This window comes from Falco peregrinus, chromosome 6 (genome assembly GCF_023634155.1).
Source record: "Falco peregrinus isolate bFalPer1 chromosome 6, bFalPer1.pri, whole genome shotgun sequence".
NCBI classification, from domain to species: Eukaryota; Metazoa; Chordata; class Aves; order Falconiformes; family Falconidae; genus Falco; species Falco peregrinus.
This window is the reverse complement of record NC_073726.1, coordinates 18,077,362-18,093,405: the sequence shown is the minus strand read 5'-3', so window position 1 is coordinate 18,093,405 and position 16,044 is coordinate 18,077,362. Positions and strand designations below refer to the sequence as shown.

At 38.8% G+C, this 16,044-nt stretch overlaps 1 protein-coding gene across 2 annotated transcripts in view; it reads left to right on the top strand.

Annotated features, from left to right (window-relative positions):
- Positions 1–16,044, top strand: part of GSAP (gamma-secretase activating protein) — a 50,009-nt gene that overhangs the window by 14,504 nt on the left and 19,461 nt on the right. For both annotated transcript variants that reach the window (XM_055809358.1, XM_055809357.1), the window contains exons 11-19: positions 448–491; positions 2,717–2,802; positions 7,263–7,340; positions 9,552–9,629; positions 10,123–10,215; positions 11,501–11,718; positions 12,019–12,088; positions 12,778–12,860; positions 13,532–13,585. In XM_055809358.1, coding sequence (XP_055665333.1) covers positions 448–491; positions 2,717–2,802; positions 7,263–7,340; positions 9,552–9,629; positions 10,123–10,215; positions 11,501–11,718; positions 12,019–12,088; positions 12,778–12,860; positions 13,532–13,585 — 804 coding nt within the window. The remainder of the gene's footprint in view (positions 1–447; positions 492–2,716; positions 2,803–7,262; positions 7,341–9,551; positions 9,630–10,122; positions 10,216–11,500; positions 11,719–12,018; positions 12,089–12,777; positions 12,861–13,531; positions 13,586–16,044) is intronic.

Here is a 16,044-nt window from a genome sequence, read left to right as displayed (position 1 = left end):
AAATGCACTGGACAAAGAAACCATGTACTAATTTTGTGTTGATTTTAAGTGAGGCAGGAAAATCTGTTGTGACAAAAATACAGACAACGGAACATAAAAATTACAACTGTTGAACATGTAACTGTTACTAGACTTTTGTCCCAGTGGCTGAAATTTATTCTAATGCAGGAGGTTAAATATCTCACAACTTCTTTTATTTTATTTTATTATTTTTTTTAAAGAATCTATTTTATGGGTTTTGAGGTGACTGTAAGGATTAGAGGAGGATAAATGAACTTTGTTAAAATGTTGAATTTGGTGAAATGTGAGTTCAAGAGGATAAATGAACTTTGTTAAAATGTTGAATTTGGTGAAATGTGAGTTCAACACATTTTACTTGTCTGAAATATTAATCATTATATACTGACCTCACTAAATAACAGGTTTGTTTTCATTTTTGATTAACAGCTGGAATCACACTTGGATATTCCTGTAAATGATACACAATTTAAGTAAGTTGGGGTTTTTATGTTTTGTATTGCTTTCCTTTTAATATATAGAGTCATGTTTTACAAAATTAAGTAAAATTTGTCCATACCACTGTATCTTTGTTTGCAGTTGCCTACATGGTACTGGAACATAAGAATAATATGAACACTGTGTCCAAACCTCCAGTTGCTCTCATTTTCATCGTGGCTAACTGTAAAATGTAACTTAATGCTTGACTGCTTTTTGGTGCCATTTTAAAAAATTGTCTGAAGAGCTAGCTATAGGTTAAACCCTCTGAGTGTTCTGTACCTATTTAAATTAATTTGTTTTAATCTTGCACATGTTGTAGTGGTGATGTCAAAATTCCTATCAAGGGAAGCTCTCTTTTTTTGATTGCTGTTACATGTTTTATTGGGCAGTTAACCAGACCAGTAGCTCCTTTTTATAGCCTATGAGTCTCTGTTCTCTTCCAAAATGCTATTTCTAGGCACCCTGTGCTTCCAAAGGCTAAGATTTGTCTGATTCTTCTGTGTCTTCTGTGCATCTGAGCTTGTCTCTTTAAGGCTGCCTTTTGACTGAGGAAAAACTAGTCAGGATGGTCTGACTCTGTCACAATTCATTTCATCCTCATCTGTCTTCAGTTGAATTTACAAAAGGGCCTGTTTCTCTTTGTGAATAAAAAGGGAGGCCAAAGCTACTAGATCTGATACCAATAACTCAAGGTAGTTGAGTTCTGTCCTGCCCAAACTGTGGCTCAGAATGTTTCTGCACTATACAGAAGCCTCAGTATGGTGCTACTGCACATGCAGATTGCCCCAAGCCGTGTTATCCTCTTGCAGTTAGTACTGAAAAAATCCTAGTCTCGTGAGAGCTTCAATGCTATAATAATTTTTTTCAAAATTATTGCAGAAGATCTGGGAGAAAAATCCCTACAGGATCAAAATCTTTTTTGGAAAAAAACAAACCAACCAGAAACAAACAAACGAAAACCCAAAACAACAAAAAATCCAAAGCAGCCTGACTACAATCTTCTGTTGCATGTTCTGCATGGCAAAAATAGAACTTGTAGATTATAAAGATAGGTGTCGTGGTTTAACCCCAGCCTGCAACCAAGCACCATGAAGCCACTTGCTCACTCCCCCCAACCCGGAGGGATGGGGAGGAGAATCAGAAAGGAATGTAAAACTTGAGAGTTGAGATAAGAACAATTTAATTTAAACAGAATAAAGAGGTAAGAACAACAATAATAACAATAATAATAATTATTAGAATGGAAAGGTGGAGAAAAAGGGTAAAGCAAAAGCCGTGCACGCAAGCAAAGCAAGGAATTCATTCACCACTGCCCACGGGCAGGCAGGTGTTCGGCCATCCCCAGGGAAGCCGGGCTCCGTCATGCCTAATGGTTACTTGGGAAGACAGACGCCATCAGGCCAAATTTCCCCCCTTCCTCCTTCTTCCCCCAGTTTATATACTCAGCATAACGTCACCTGGCATGGAATACCTCCTTGGCCAGCCCAGGCCACCCGTCCTGGCCGCGTCCCCTCCCAGCCTCCTGTGCCCCTCCAGCCCTCTGGCTGGCTGGGCCTAAGGAACTGAAAAATCCCTGATTTCGTACAAACATCACCCAGCAACAACTAAAGACACCAGTGGGTTATCAACATTGTTCTCACATCAGAGCCAAAACACAGCACTGCCCGAGCTACCAAGAAGAAAGTTAACTCCATCCCAGCTGAAACCAGGACAATATGTAAAACCATTAAAGCACAGGTGCAGCACAAGATTGAAAAAGAATATCATGGTTTAACAAGTTCCATGTGAACGTGATTTTGTGCTTTTCTTTTTGAATATTTCTGCTGAAATTAGTGTGCCTAATTGCAGATTAAAATGTAGCTTTACAGACAGAAGAATGGTAGTTAGGCTGCAAAGCCTTTGAGTTCTTAGGTATGATAAATGTTTGAACTTGCTCTCACTTCAAAGTATATGAATCGTTGGACAATGCTGCAGTAAGTGAATATGAAGGTTGCAAGTGTAATCAGAATTGTTGGCTTCTGATAGGTGTGCAGTCTTGGGATTCTGATTTCTGACTACCGTGGAGCAGATTGGTTAAAGCCTGATTTAACTTGCATTAGAGAACATTTGATTATAATTTCTGTGTTTTGATTACATAGTGACTGTTGTGATCTTTATGTTGTGATGAATCTCTGTGGATGAAGAAGTGATTTATTTAGTGTTCTTTATGTGCTTATAGACTTGTAAATTTTGGATGCGATTACTGTCAAGACCAAGATGTTGCATCTAAATCTTTGAATCTTCAGGTTTTTACAAGTAAAGCAGGTAATAGATAAATGCAAGTATTGTCAAAATGATCTCCACTAGTAATTATCATACATTGTAATCACAACTGATTACTAAATTTCTTTGTAAGATGTTATATATATATTTGTACTTTTTGTGTGAGTGTGAGACTTTTATTCCTTTGGTGTGTACTTGACAGGTAACTGTGCAGAGAGGGAAAGGGCAACTGTGCACTATTTTTCTCATTAAGTTGTTTTACTCTATGAAAGCTGCATTTGAAGTTGAGCTGAAGAGTACCACCTAGGGTTTTTATTATATGAACATCAACAATAAAAGTCACACAAATTTTCTGGTAGCCCAACTTCAGAGAACTGATATCATGCACTCAATTGGCGAAATGTCTCAGTCTAAGCACACTAGCATCTTCTGCTGGTTTCAGAATGCAGGTGGTACCAAAGCATGGTTGTGTAATATATTTGAGCAATTTAATGTTAAAGCTGACCAAAAATGTTAGAAGGTAAATTCAAGGAAGGTTTTGGCTAGTTCTGTTGTCTGGGTATCCAACATAGTATGTAACTTGTGTTACAGAGTGGGCATGTGTAAATGGAGTATGTGCTAAGATTTGAAGAGCTTCATATTGCTGTTAGCATGTGATACCTAGAATGTCCAAGTATGTGATACTTAGTTTAGTATATATATGATTCCTTAAACCTAAACCTAAAATGTTTCTTAAACCTTGAGGATTTAGGAGTCTCCCTGCATCCTAATGCATACCATAAGCTTTTTTTTTTTTTTTTTAATTAAATACTGGTCTCAAGAGGCATCTGTTCATTACAGATGCCTGCATTCTCAGCTTCTAAATTAGGCCATACTGCCAAGCAGAGATGGTATCTGATTAACCTTTGAATAGTCTACAGAGTTGTATAGGGATGTGACATGTTGCAGAAGTGGCTTTACATCTCACTTAAGGTGTGCTGTATACACACAGGCAAATTGCTGAGGTATTTGCCAGTTGCATTGAAGTGACCATTAATGCAAATCAAGTGAAATATAGGTTCCTTAAATGGATTATTTTTTTTTTTCTTATGGATGCAGACAATATGCTTACAGAGATTAAAGGGAATGAGTTAGAAATAAGAGAAAGCCAAGTTGCATTTCTACCAAATGTAGATTAGGTGGCTACTTTTTCTCTGTTAGCAAGACAGACTTATTTCTTATACAAATAGCCTGTCCAATAATGGAAAATATTATTGATTTGTGTATATATATGTTTCCTTTTAAACCTATGTTTCTCTAGGGTTTATTCAGATTGAAGCACCTTCTTTTAGTTTACAACGAAACTCAAGTCTTCCTCCAGCAAGACTGTTGTTTGGTTACCTTGAAGTAAAATGTTCTTTTCCATCTGCCAACACAGTATATAAATTCTGTGTGGAACCTTTCACATGCGCTTTTTATTGTGCATAATGTAAAACGCATAATTTGACAATTACTAAACGTATGTGGCTTTTCATTGAATGTTGTTTGAAATGGAGGACTACTTTGCACAACCCATTTCGAGTAACAGTTTGGAGCAAATGGTTTTGACCTGTCAAAGAACAATGTGGATAATTACACTACAGTTCCCTTTTGTGCCCCTTGTTTGCGGCGGTACACAAAACTGGACTACAAGCTGTTTTAGGTGCAGACTATGCCTTCTGTGGAACTGCTAGCACACTGCAAGTATTGTTGCCAATATCCCTATTTGTACCATTTGGACATCTATGGCAAAGATTAATTGCCTTCAAAATTAAATATACCATGGAATTTCCCATTTCATAAAACTGCTATTGGCTACTGCCAATCTGAACTCTGAATGAGATCACTCTTCCTTTCTCAAACTTCCGCAGCAGCAGAAAAGTAGCCCTGTTCCTCACACTCAGCACAGACTGTGGATAAAAGCCACTATGTACTTCTAGATTAGTTGAGATGAAGCAGTTGTAATCTCAAAATTAACTTTGTATGTCCAGAATTAAGTGGTTATTTAAAAACATTGGGCTCTTATGTTTTCTTTTAGCTCTTTAGAAGTACTTTTCATTAAATTTGCTCAGTATTAAAAAAAGTGCAGGCAGTAAGATGATATAAACCCTGGATTACTGTCACCTAACTTAACCTGCCTAAAAGTTAAGCATCTGGACTATATTTATAGAGAGAAATAGGCATCTCGAGAGGTTGGTTGCTTCTATTCATATTTCTTCATTTGCTCTATAGGCGTTTAAATGAGAGATGTTTGGATGACTGAAGTTAGATGAGGCGAGTCACTCCTAAGCCAGTACGTTTAGACAAAATGCCCTGGTGCAATGTTGTGTTTGGATTGTGACACATGGATGCCATTTGGAGACACTGGTACAGGCTTATACCTTACACTTCTGCATGAATAGAAATGAGGAATTTTAAGTTAAAGTTTCCAGGTTTCTTAGGGAAAACTTCATGTCTTCATAGGTGACTCTTAGCAAAAAAATTTTCAGTGATACGATGTTTATTTATCAAGTGGCAGAGTTGTAATTGTTTCCCTAATTCTGTTGAATGTTAGTAACTTGCAGTTACCCTGTATGAGTAGAGCTTACTTTTTAAATGCCTCCTTTTTTTTTTTTAAGAAAAACTTTGTTGTCATTGAGGTCTTTTTTCCCTTTTATTTCTGAAAAGATAAGGGCTCATCCAAGTATATCTTCATGTGAGTCTTCTAATCTTGTGGCATTTAACTACAGCTCTTACTGTTTGCAAATTATTTTGAAAAGGATAGTGTGGAAGATCTGGTTCTACCTTCACATGAAACACTTACCATGTAGATGCAATAGGATAACAAGCTTTCCCTACATCAGCACAACCCAGCTCTTAATTTGCAGAGAGCACTGGTAATGGTAGGAAAGAAACTTATTTTATGTTCTCGGTCTCTGGCTGCCCTAATGTGATCGCCAAGATGGTATCAGGTGTAACATTGCTTGGGTAATTGCTGATCTGTGTCTGTCTTGTTTCTGTCTGTATTAATGAAGCACCATTTGGTATTTTCTGTTGTTCATAGGTCAGTTTGTTGACATTGGGATCAGTATCCTAGAGTTGAAAGATGCACATGCTATTAATGGTCCCTCATAGCCACTGTTTTTGTGATCAGTTTGCATATATTACCCACTGACATGTCAATCTGAACAGACTCACTTGCATGTTCCACGATTTATAGAACAGTGTATACACTAGCCTCCAGCATACAAGAAAGAAATTTGCAGTGTTGGGAGCTGCTGATAATAAAACAGCATTGTGGTTTGCTGGAGCTGTTCCAGTCTTCCTTATGTGTCCTGATGCTGCTACTTTAAAAATTATGCGTGTTCTGAAAGATGCCAAGTGCTCTGGCAAAATGCCCTGTCTATTGTCTAAATGACTCAAATATCCAAGCAAAACTGTATCAAACAATATTCAATCAGCTAAGGATAAGCAGGGGGAAAAAAATTGCATCTCAGAAGAAAGTATTTACTTTCCCCAGAAGTGTGAAATGCCTCAGCTGTATCTGTATCGTGGCTATGGTACAGCCTTGCAGTCTGAAGTATGAGGCATTTAACCAAGTATAATACCTTGGTAGCTGTGCTTTTTTTGTATTTGTGCTTTTTCCATATTGTGTCTTTTTCTGTATACTTTGTATACATACACCTTTATATTTTTACAGAGCAGTATCTGTGTTAGTATTACCTTTTTCTTTCTTTTTTTTTTAAGTGATAAACTTTCAGTAAAGGTTAAAGGTGAATGGTCATAATTGTGGCTCATTTTTTGCAACTATATTGGGGATAATGTGGTTTGAAAGCTTTTTCTAACATGAATGCCAAAGCATCAGAGTAAGTGGATTAATTTTATAAGAAATGGAGGGAGGGCTGTCATACAGTGGAGTCAAAATAATATCAGTCTGATTTAAAATTAGGCTGGGAGCAGGGAGCTTTCCTGCACAAAGTACCTTGGCTGAAATAAGTTTGTGCTAAGGACTGACTTGTCTCCTAAAAAAGGAATTAATGGCTCTTGGGGCTATAAAGGGGAGAAGTGACTATCATTTCTAGTGTGAGAAAGCTCTAGTAGTGTGTTATGCTGCTGCCAATATGAAATTACTTAGAAAGCAAGCAAACTGTGTTTTACTATGTTCTGTGCATATTTGACAGTCCCTGAACAGAAATTATCTAGAGATTGAGGAGTCTGTGGAGAGAAAGGCTTGATCAGTTTCTTTTTTTTTACTGTGAGAGGCTAAAAATGTACGTCTAAAGGGAAGAACTTGCCATGTCAGAACCCAGGTTTCCATTGTGTGCTGTATTGCCTCCTCTGTTTTCTCTTAATTTGTGTTTCACTAGGTAAATACCTTTTCTGAGAGATTAATTTTAGTTTATAATTTCAAACAGTCTTGCTTTAGTTTTGTGCAGTGTAAGGATGTCTAGGTATTCAGGTACACAAGTCATTTTTTGGGGTTTTTTTTTTTTTTGTCTTTTTAGGAGGCTTGTGTGTGTGTTGTACTCTAGCCTGTGATACTCCTGATGAAATAATGTACTCCGTGTATTTTTTACATAAAGGTAAGATTAAACTGTGAAGTTATGCTTTGTTTTGGAGAATGTCACTTTGCTGAAAAAGTCACAGAATGCCTTGCAAAACAAGTAACTACTGAAGTCTGCAAACAATAAACTACTGTGGCTGGTGTTTAAAGACAGCAGCTGCCTTAAGCTGCAAAATTGACTTCCCTGCTGTAGACTTCCTGCCTGATGCTGAACGAGTGGCTTCAAACCAGCGGCCTTGTGAGTGGCTATTAATTTGGTCCCTTATTTCTACCCAGGCTTTCTGGCATGCTGAGCACAAACATCAGTGAAATCTGTGGGAGCTTGCAGGTGTGTTGTACTTATGCCATAAGGCATTTGTATGGGAAATAGCCAGCAGCTCTTAGCTTGAATGTGTGTTAAGAGTTCCAGTTCAACATGTCATTTTCACAGCAACAGGTGCAACACCCACTGACTGTAAGAACAGTTGCTATTTAAGTGGTGCTCAAGCACCTGTTTTTTTTTCTTGAATGAAGAATGTTGTTTTATTCTAATCAGAATAAAACTTGTCATTAGCAAGATCTTTCTCATTTGATATATGGAGGAGAGAGGTGAATTATTCCTCGATTTGTAAAACTGCATAGTATGGAATAACCATGTTCAAATTGACAACACATCTCTGTTCAAGTGTTTGCTTTCGTGTGTGTGTAAGCATGTTTCTTTGCTGCTGGAATGTTGTGGGATTGAATGAACTGCATTTTTGTGTTCTTGAAGGCATTAACAAATTGGGAAAGTCCATTCTGGGTGTGACGGTACAGTGCATTTCCCCAGATGTACTTGATGTGTAGCTGAAGGGTAGTTGCGTTGCTTGGAGCTGACTATGGCCCTTGTACATCCCTATCTATACCAAGAAGAAATTGAGGATTAATATGGTGACATTGACCAGCTGCATCTAAAATGACCTTCATGGAATGGAGTTGTTTGGTGCAGAGCTGTTTATGGATTCATGCAAGATTCATCAGTTGTACAAGAGGATTTTAAGACTGGTCCTGGAGTGACCCGCAGAAGCAGTGTTATATCAGGTCTATAAGCCATGTTTTGGAGACATAAAAGGAATTCAGTTTGTGCTGCCGCATCTGTAAACTCAAAAGGAAGCTTCCCACCCGTTAAAGCAGTTGCTTGATGTAGCATAAACACAGAAGACACGATGTTGCAGTTGTATTCTGCGGTCCTGGTATTAGTTTGCATGTGTTTGTGTTAGCAAGTAACAGAGTGGTAATCATGAGTGTACTGATGCATTGCAAGCAAACATCAGTCAGTATCTTGTGTGAAAAGCTCTTTTAGATTCCTTTTCATCTGTAGTGTTGCTGTTGGTTTTGGAGGTCTCATTTTTTTTTTTTTTTTTAGCATAGATAAAGCATATTTCTCTGCTCAGGTCAGGAATCAAAGTCCTGGATGAGTGGCTGAAGCATGGCTCATGATCTGTTTGTTTCCTTGGTGGTCCTGTAAACTGTGGATATATTGTCTTATCTTGAATTTTCATGCAGTATTAAGTAGCATCCTGATCATGACACCGTTCAGCCATTAGGATATTGCAGCATGGACATTCGGAGGCCAGTCATTATCTCCTTAGTTATTTTAATCCTTAGCTTTGAGTCTCAGAGATTGCGGATGTTTGAGGGCTCTATGTCATTCTTACTGAATGCCAGAAGAAGTATGGTGTAAGTCTAGAATAAAACAACAGCTGTGCTGATGCAAAGCCCATGCAAACACAGCAGTTCTGAAATTAGCCTATGTTTAAACAGAACTGAACTAAATTACAGCAATAGGGCATGCAGATAAACAAACTGGAAATTCTTTAAAGCAGTTGAAAGATCACAAAAAAGCAAAGCACAGCTACATAAAGGATTTGTATTTGGGTTTGGTTTTTGGTTTTTTTTTTAGGGGGGAGGTGTTTTTACACAAGCTTGCTCTGAGATGGAATGCTTCTTTAAACATGAACACAGACTGTGTAGTGTGTGGCCACTTTCTGCATACTAAAGAACTACATTGTGTGGGTGCGGGTCTAAGTATGCAGCAATTCTGTTTAGAGTGAAGTAAATCTGTCTGTGCAGACAAGCCTGTAAAACAGTCTAAAATATCCCTGCTTGGGTGAATTGGCACTGCTGGTTTCTAGCTATACAGTCATACTTGGCTTTTAACAGATGGTGTGTGTTGTTTGGTTTTTTTAAAAGTATTGTTATTTTTCCCCAGGTTACAACAAAACTTTTACAGTTTCTCTAGAAAGAACAGAATCTCATCAATTGAAGGAAGTAGCTTTTATGAATCTTGGTAGGTTACTTGTGTTACTTCCCTGTGTGACTGCCATTCTGTGTCCCCAGTAGGGAGACAAATAGCTAACCCTTCTCTAGAAGGCAAAGTTTTTGATTTTTTTCTTGACTTTAAGTAGTTGTGTTATTTTGGTGCTTCGGGTTTTGTTTTCATTTGGGTTTGTGGTTTTTTTTCTTCTATATTTGTCATTTGATACTGTAGCACCTCACTATTAGGCAACTTCCTCTGAAATTGCCTCAGAATATGCTCCGGAGATCAGCTGCTGAGTTCTTGAGTGTCTCAAGCCTCTTGAATCCTCCCCTGGAAACCCAAATGTATTGCTAGTGTTTCCTGTGTTAATACAACAGCAGCTTTAATTAACTCCTTTTATATTTCCTAGATATAATCAATTGCATCAGTGAGAAGTGGGCCAAGATGAGAATCATGTGAAACAGCCTCTTAAAACAAATAAGTGAACAAGTGCTATATTGACCACTGTTATTTCTTTAAATAGACTATTATGTGGCTGCTTATTTGCCTGGCCAGTTCCTGCACCTCTTGAATATTCAGCATCCTGACCTGCTGTGCTATAGTTTATTTCTGACAGGTATGGTAACACTGCTGCTTGAAGTAATTTTATTGTTGTAGTGGAAACTTTTTCAAATATCTTTATGCGAAAGTTGTGTTTCTCAATGTTTGCATTATTGCAGTGTTCTGAAGAAGGAGAGAGATTGAAAAAACAAGAATGGCATTTTTGCCACTTTCCATTTTAAAAAGAGAATCTGAAGTGACATTTCATACTTCATCTATTACATACTTCTAGATTGTTATGAAATGGAAGGTGACCTTTCACTGAATTTGAAATTCTTTGCCTTGGTTTCATAGTTTCCCTTCCCTCATCTTTGCACATGCTTCTCGGTCCTCTACTGTTCTCAGATTTCACATGGAGATGTAAATTTGATTTTACATTTCCTTCCTCCAATTGAGTTGCTCTAAATGTGTGTGTTTGGAGGGTGTGGGGAGAGGAAATCTGTGTTTCCTTCACCTGATCAGGCTGATGCAATTTGATTTAGAGTCTCATCCAAGAGGCACGTTATTTCTTTTCCAACAAACGTGTCTTTATGGGAAGTGAGTTATTCTTGGAAGTGGTGGTCCTTTGTTTGAAAACAGAAATCTGTTCTTCTGATTGGGTGAAGGAGTGGTAAGTAGTGGGAACTGGTGCATGGGCAGCATCACAGGAAGCTAACTAACTGTTGTATATACATAATGCAGTATTACTAGAAATGAGTGGAAGTCGTCACTGTTGTATGGTGGGCCTGATTTCTCTGATGCCAAGGGTCTGGAATACTACTGTATAGTATTGTGGTGGTGAACTTTAGTACTAGAATAGATGAAGTGGTTTTGATTGATGCTTCAGTAAGTAATCATTACATATAATGAGCAGAACCTTCCTGTTCTAGCTGTTGGATTGATGGTAAGAGATTGACCGATACAAGTTTGTATCCCGATTCTGCATGTGAGCAGTTCTGAACCCTACCAGTATGGTCAGGTGCTAAACTTATAGTGTGGAATCTCTATTACTAGCCTTATGCCCTTCTCTATTCCATCCTATGTGCTCTGATTTGTCCTGTGACAGCATTTGGAGCCTCAAATCTGTACACCTGTGCTTCAGCAGTAGGGAAGGAAAGAACTGAGTATGGACTCAGCTACTCGTTTACTTCCTTTACCCAGCCAGCACCATTCCTCCTCCTCTTCAGCCTAATAGCAGGGCAGTTAGTACAAGAAGCAGGCTGTTTCTTACTCCTGGAGACCTGGAAGTCTTAAGAGAAATACCAGTAGCAGCCAAATTTTGTGTCCTTAGTCCTTTTTATTCTCAAACCAATGTTCTTCAGGTGAGGATGCAAGAATTGACATGTTGCAAAACATCTCCATCCGATCCCCACTTGTGTCAACGGTCTTGGATTGCCGTGTAGGAAGCATGTATGCTGTGAGCATCAGTGACAGTGCCTTACTACAGTTCCTACAGAACAGCAAACGAGACAGCGAAAGATTGGCCGCTCTACATTGTGCCCTGTTGTACTTCCGACACACAGAAGACTTGGAAATGCAGGTGGGAAGAAAACCTCCTTTAAGTTCTTTTGCAGTGACTAATGTCTTATACAAAGCAAGGTGTTCAGGTCATGAAGAATGCTGAAGGAAAGTCCTGATTCACATGTACCTTTTGGCAGTGCCAGAGACTCATCAGCTGGGCTGCCCAAACCACTTTATTGGTCAAGGCTATCCTGAAAGCGTCTATCTCTGTATCACTACTTCATGCAAACTGTTACTACCGAAAACAGGTTCTATAGTCTGTTACAATGCACGCTTAAAGAGAGAGATGTGATGAACTCCCCTGTTGTCATTCTGACAGATTATTTGGTGGATTTCTGAGAACCTGTCAACATGTCATTCTTTTGATCCCATTCAAGAATTTATCATTGGTAAGTATTTCTTTTCCTGCATACCTTAAGCTGTGACAAGGAAAAGCCACAATGTCACAAACTGGCGCTTTTTTCTTTCCAAACTTGCTAGTTATGATTTATGTTAACTGACTTGCATTTTGTGGTGTTAGACACAGTATCAGTAGTCTAAATCTAAATCAGTACTCTCAAAATCAGATTGGCAATAAAACTTTTCAAATGCATGCTTCTATTTAGTGACACAAATGGATTTATTGTTATTTTAGGTCACTGGAGGGCAAATTCTGCATAGCCTCTGTCTCAGATATTTGGGATATAAGTAGTGGAGACTGGAGCAGAGGAACAAATCTCCTCTAGGCTAGCCCAAACCGTTTTTTTGTAAGGATTTAATGCCTCATGATACTTTCTTCTAATAGCTGATTCCTCAGCCTAGTCAGTGCATGTCCTGTGCCCTGAGCCTTTGTACAAAGGACCCCTGCAGTGCTGAGCTGTAGCCAAGCAGCTGACCTGGCCCTGCAGCCATCTGGGCTTCTCTTCCTCCCTTTGTGCACAGAATGGGACCAGTTCCACCATGAGGGAAGGTGTTTCGGAGACAGCGGCAGGATTTATCCGTAAAAAAATCTTAGATAGAGAACTGACTGTGAATCTTACTCTTGTTAACTAATAGTTTATACCATCTTGCCCTTACAAACCTTTTACATTGTGTTCAGCCTCCCTGTACTGCAGAATGTGTCCAGAAACTCAAAACCTGGATAAAATTTTGCCCTACACTTCACTGCTTGACTGGATTGGGGTAAGATAACATCTGGTACTTGAATTAATAGCTGGAGGCAGTCTAGCTCTAGAGAGGTTTTATTCTCTCTTAATATAGATCGTATGCTTACCTTTTCATAGACTTGCTCTGAATCCATGTCTGTGCGTTATGCCCGTTTTATTTTGTCAAGTCTTAATCTTAGTGGTGTTTTCCATGATTCCTTTTTTTTGTCAACAATAAAAGCATTTATAAATAACAAGAACAGCTACTTTAATGGAATGGATGTTTAAATCTTTGCTTTCATAATGAGGTATTAGTTTATTGCTTATTGTATGAGGTTTATAACGAATACAGAATATATTTAACTGGCAAACCCATGCAGTTATTTCAAAGACAAACAGTATCAGTAGAGTTAAGATTTGTGAGTAAGTCTGCAGAAGTAAAATAATTTTAGGCAAGAGTCTATAGTTAGAGTAGATAGCTTATTTTAATTTCTCTGATCTGACACTGTTCTAATATATTGTCTTTTTTTAAATGAGATGGATGAGGAGAACATCTTCCACTTTTTTTTTTTTGCAAAACTGAATGTACAGTTTTTGGCTAGCTAGCTAGTTTCACAAAGGAAACGGGTAATGGAGATTCACTTGGATACCCAAACAGGCCCATGTTTTATGCTAAATTATGTTCTTACAATTTGTCTGTATTTTTAGACTATCCCTGGAGTAACATGTACAACAGACATTATTTCTTTACCTATGTTAGTGGTAAGTTCCAATATAAAAAACACATTTCTATTTGCTGATTAGGAGCTTGCTTGTTTTGGGGGGTGGGGATGTGATAAATGCTAATGAAGCAATGTCCCCCACAGCCTTATCCAAAAATAGGGGTGAACAGATGATTGACCTGTTTGAAATGGCTTATGCATTTACCAAAGTATCTTTTATTCAGACTGATGTTTGCTAGCTCAAAGATATTTTTTTTTCCCTTTCTGAAAAGACTTCTTCCATTCAAGAGGGAAGATACTGCAGGAATTAATTATTGTTAGATTTGATGGATACCTCTTCATTTTTTGACTTCATTAGCTGGAGGTAAACTTGACACAACAGATATATATCTCTACATACCCTCACTTTGAGGGATATTCATTGTGCTGTCATTGGTACCAATGGTTCATGACCCTCTCACTTTGTTTTGTCCAGAGCATCCTGTGATTTCAGTGATGTCAGGGCTTTGGCTAGCTAAATCTAGATGAATTCCTGCACAGCCGGGAAAAGGCAGGGAGCTGGATGGGGAGAGCACATGCTGTTTGGGTAGGAAATTGTACTTTCCGTTGAAAACATGAATGATTCTTCCCATCTTCCATTCTACTCCCTCAGCTCCAGTTTAGAGTAATTCTTGAAATGTTCCTAGGTGTTCCCCTACAAAATCTGAAAGAAGCTTTTAATAAGCAGCTTGTTGTGGAAGGCTAATGGGAAGAGTCAGAGCTTGGACTCAACACTACCAGTAACATGTGGGAGTAGGCTCTGGATACATGACAATATTGTTTCATGTAGTACTTTAAAGAGGTGAGAGCCTGTTTCCTCCCCAGTGCTTATAATTAGCTCATAAAGCTTCACTGTTCACAAAATCTTCTAAAATCAGTGAAATTACCCACTGCTCCCTCACTCTGCAACAATGCATCACAGCTGTGCTGCTACAGACTCACATGACTGCTGTCGGGGAATCAGGCTTTGCATGCTTTGCTTGGGAAGTCTGCCCTGAGAACTGGGACACCTGGGAAAATCAGATCTTGAGAAAATTTGTTGCAAGATAATCCCTGTAATTCACTGAGGTCAGAGTTAGCAGGCCTTTAATTTGCTGAGGTTGAACCTGAAGCCCGTGAGGGCAAATGCCTTTAGCAGCTATACTTCCTGATTGTGGAACTCATTTCCTATTTCTGTCTGAAACCTAAACAGATTGAAAAGGTCAGAGTTGAACTAAAGACAAATATTTCCTGCTACTTTTGTCTGCAAATTGCTGTGACTCTTCAGTGAGGACAAAGATGATAATACACAGGGTAAGGTTTAGTGCTTTGGCTGCTTTGTACCACTCCAGTGACACAAACCCACCATGGCTCGAGTTCAAGTGGTCGGTTGGTGGTTTAGTTGGTGGATGTTGTTAGCATCACAGGTCAGACCCTGGTGACAAATTTGGTCCTGCAAGTAGTATTTCTTTTGCGAAGATTTATAGCATTTCACAGAAATAATGGTTAGTTGTTGCTTTGAGAAGCTTTTTGGAGTTCTCAAGCCCATGAATTGCTGACAGCTTTTGGAAGGGCTACGTCCATATTCACAAAAAAAATGTGCTATTTGGGTAACGGGTGTATTTTTATAACTAAATCCGTGTTCCGTAAGAGATACTGAGAGAGTTTGTGAGAAAGGGGGAGCAGTAAGTCCAACTGTCAAAAAGCTTTACATAAGGATTGCCATTAATAAGAGTCTGATTTTTTTTTTTTCCTTTTTAAACACAGAATCCAAACTTGAAAGGGTACAAACAGGCTTGATCAGAAGGGGAGAAGGAAGGGCAGGGGGAGGAAGGGAAGAAAACAGGAGGAGGTCCAAAAGAAGAGTGAAAATGTGTAGTGCAAGCAGTTGTCGGAGAGGTCAGCATGGGAAAAGGCAGCCTCTCCTCATGCTGAGCTGAGCCACTGGGGTGAAGAGTGATGTTCAGGGAGTAGCTGCCTGTACAGCTACATAGCCAGTTACACAGCTCTGAATACCTTCGCTACCAGGAAGACGCAGTGCTACAGTTCCCCCAGAGAGGATGCACCTCTTAAAGGTCATTGTCACCCAGCATCCTTTCAGAGGGGTGTAGCAGAGAGCTCTTCAAAAACCACTGCTTAGGAAGGGCTTCATGGGAGCTTTTCATGGATTGCAACCTGGCAAGGCCTTGCTTTGACTGCTGGTAATACAACGTCTTTTAGGTGTTCATGCTTAGGTATTAATTCCTGACTCTCTGTAGAAATGTCTGCAAAATAAACACCACCTAAGACAAAGAAGCCTTCTCTTTCTAGTCCTTGTCCTGATGATTCTCAAGAAATAACAGAATTAAAATAATCCTTTATTTGAAACATTAGACTTTTTAAAGAGATCTAATACAGTGCAGGTTTTCCGTGGTGTCTGCTTTTAATTCTGACGTCTACCATTTCCTGTTACAGATTTAATATTTGAAAGAAACTTGCTGT